This window comes from Crocodylus porosus, unplaced genomic scaffold, assembly GCF_001723895.1.
Source record: "Crocodylus porosus isolate Cpor-Errol unplaced genomic scaffold, CroPor_comp1, whole genome shotgun sequence".
Taxonomy (NCBI): Eukaryota; Metazoa; Chordata; order Crocodylia; family Crocodylidae; genus Crocodylus; species Crocodylus porosus.
In genome coordinates this window covers 4,580,622-4,582,817 of record NW_017728944.1, presented here as the reverse complement: position 1 = coordinate 4,582,817, position 2,196 = coordinate 4,580,622, and the positions used below count along the sequence as shown (strand labels likewise).

At 52.6% G+C, this 2,196-nt stretch overlaps 1 protein-coding gene across 1 annotated transcript; it reads right to left on the bottom strand.

The window, feature by feature from the left end:
* Window positions 1-1,378: 1,378 nt before the first annotated feature.
* LOC109320408 (heat shock protein 30D-like) lies at window positions 1,379-2,191 on the bottom strand (the record flags this gene model as incomplete). Its single annotated transcript, XM_019550499.1, is given in 1 exon segment — window positions 1,379-2,191. A coding segment is annotated over 1 exon segment (486 nt), but the record flags the coding sequence as incomplete, so codon positions are not given.
* Between the last annotated feature and the right edge of the window lie 5 nt (window positions 2,192-2,196).

Genomic DNA, 2,196 nt, shown 5'->3' with positions numbered 1-2,196 from the left:
AAAAAAAAAAAAAAAAAGCTCTGAAAGGATGGTGATAACAAGGGCAGGGTGGGAGTGGGATGTGAGGCACTGGGCAAGGGCTTCTTAAACAAAGAGGCTTAAGATGTGATCTTCCACATGGAAACTGCTGTGCAGTCACCGTTTATTGAAACAGCATTGTGCTCATTGAGTCAATGGCAGCAGATCCTGGCCTTGGCCTCAGTTTCCTGGTACTTGTAAACAAAGCCAGCAAGACAGACAGCATGACCCAAACCTGAGTGCATTGCCCTGCTCTATTTCCTTCTCTATGAGATGAGACCTATTTAAAAACTGAGCCCAACAGTTATAGCAGTGACTGAACTGCCAAGAAATAATTCTCATCAGAGAGAAGATACAATTGGGAGCATTACACAAAGTCCCTGCTTAGTGCAGGGATGTAAGCCAGGAAGGTCTGCCAAGTGTCTAGGGACCGGCTTAGCTCTCCTCTTGGCTGGAAAGTGAGGCAGTGATTGATGGCAGCTGTGGCCCTGGCAGACCCATGGGTTATTTCTGAGCACGAACATCCACTTCAGACCCAAACAAACAAATGTTCCAAGCAGGCCCTGGATGTGCCCCAGGGACACAGTTGTGTGCATGAGCAGAAACCGTGAGTTACCGCAACCTTAGTTTCAGTTGTTTTGCAGTATTCAGCTGATGCAACCATGCAAGATCCAGTGCAGTAATGTGAGTGAACATGCCAATGATGTGTATATGCACATATGTGCATGCATGAGTCCACATTCATTCCAGTGAGCCTGTGTCTACCAATTGCAGATTGAGTGCCCTAAGTGTGTGCCCTGAAGCAGTGCCAGACCCAGGAGACAATGGGGTTGCAGGAGATCCTCCCCGTCACTGCCTAAGCAATCTGAGCCAGCCTCTTCAGCATGCATGCCACAAATTAAGGCCTATGCTTTTTCCAAGTGCTGCTCCTAGCCCCTGCCCTGCTGAATCTGCTGCTCTGGTTTCTGCTCCCTGCTCTCTCCTTCCACTATCCTGATTATCCTCTGCTCCATCTGCTTTGTACCAAACACTGGGGCTACCTGTTCCACATAGGGGATGAATAGTGTAGGTTGCATACCCTTGTCCTGAGCTGATTAAATTTATATCAGGTGAGTAGCTCCACTGCAACCTGAGTCACCCATGTGACTCAGCTGGCACTGTTGCTGGAAGGGATTGTTCTCAGGCTAGTGAATTTTACTTTAAAAGTGTATGCAAATATAGACAGTGACAAAACACAGAGGCCCCAGACCTTGTGGGGCAAGTAACAAAAATGACCACAACTGCCGGTTCTACAGTTCCCTGCTTGTTTGGAAATCAATACAAGAACAGTTTCTAGTCAATGCATTGACAACTGGAATGCGGGAAACAGGTTTATTTCCACCAATTACACACAAAAAAGACATTTGGGAAAATCACTGTCACCTGGCCAATGTAAATGAAACCTGGCAATACAGCAATATAGAAAGAAAGAGTCCCGTTTCTCTCCAGGTCCTGGACAGATATAAGAGTTCTGGCCAGAGTCCAAAGTGGCGAAGATCACGATGTTCACAGCGGCAGGAGGGACACTGGGACAGCTGGCCGTGATGTACTCGGATGGGACTGCAGGGCTGGGTGAGTGAGGTACCTCAGAAACAGCTGCAGTCTCTGAGCAAGGGTAGTGGGCTTGTCGTCACTCCTGCTGCCTGGATCAGGTCTCCTGGCTGCTGCTCCCTACCTAGCTTCCCAGGTCCTGTTGCTCCCTGGCGGCAGCGTCTCCCTGTGTGGCTCGCTCTCCCGCCTGGACGCTGATGGGAATGGCTTTCCCCTCTGCGGGCTGCAGGGCCAGGCGTGGGGCCTGGATGCGGAGCTGTCCATCCGAGCACAGGGAGCAGGTCACCCCCTCCACATCCAGGCCCGCGGGCAGCAGCATTTCCCTGCGCAGCTCCCGGTACTCCTGCAAGCTGCCTCCATCCTCTCCAGGGCTCCGCTTCTCACGCCTCCCCATCACCGTCACTCTCCTGCCCTCCTGCCTCACTGTCAGCTCGTCTGGCGCAAAGCCGGCCACGTCCACGCGCAGCTCGAACTTCTCGTGCTGCCGACCCCCAGCCTCTGGCTCCTGCTCTGTGGCCCCAGCCTGGGCCGCTCCATCCTGCCTCGGCTCCCCTTGGCCCGCAGGCTCCAACCACAGGAGCGGCTGGG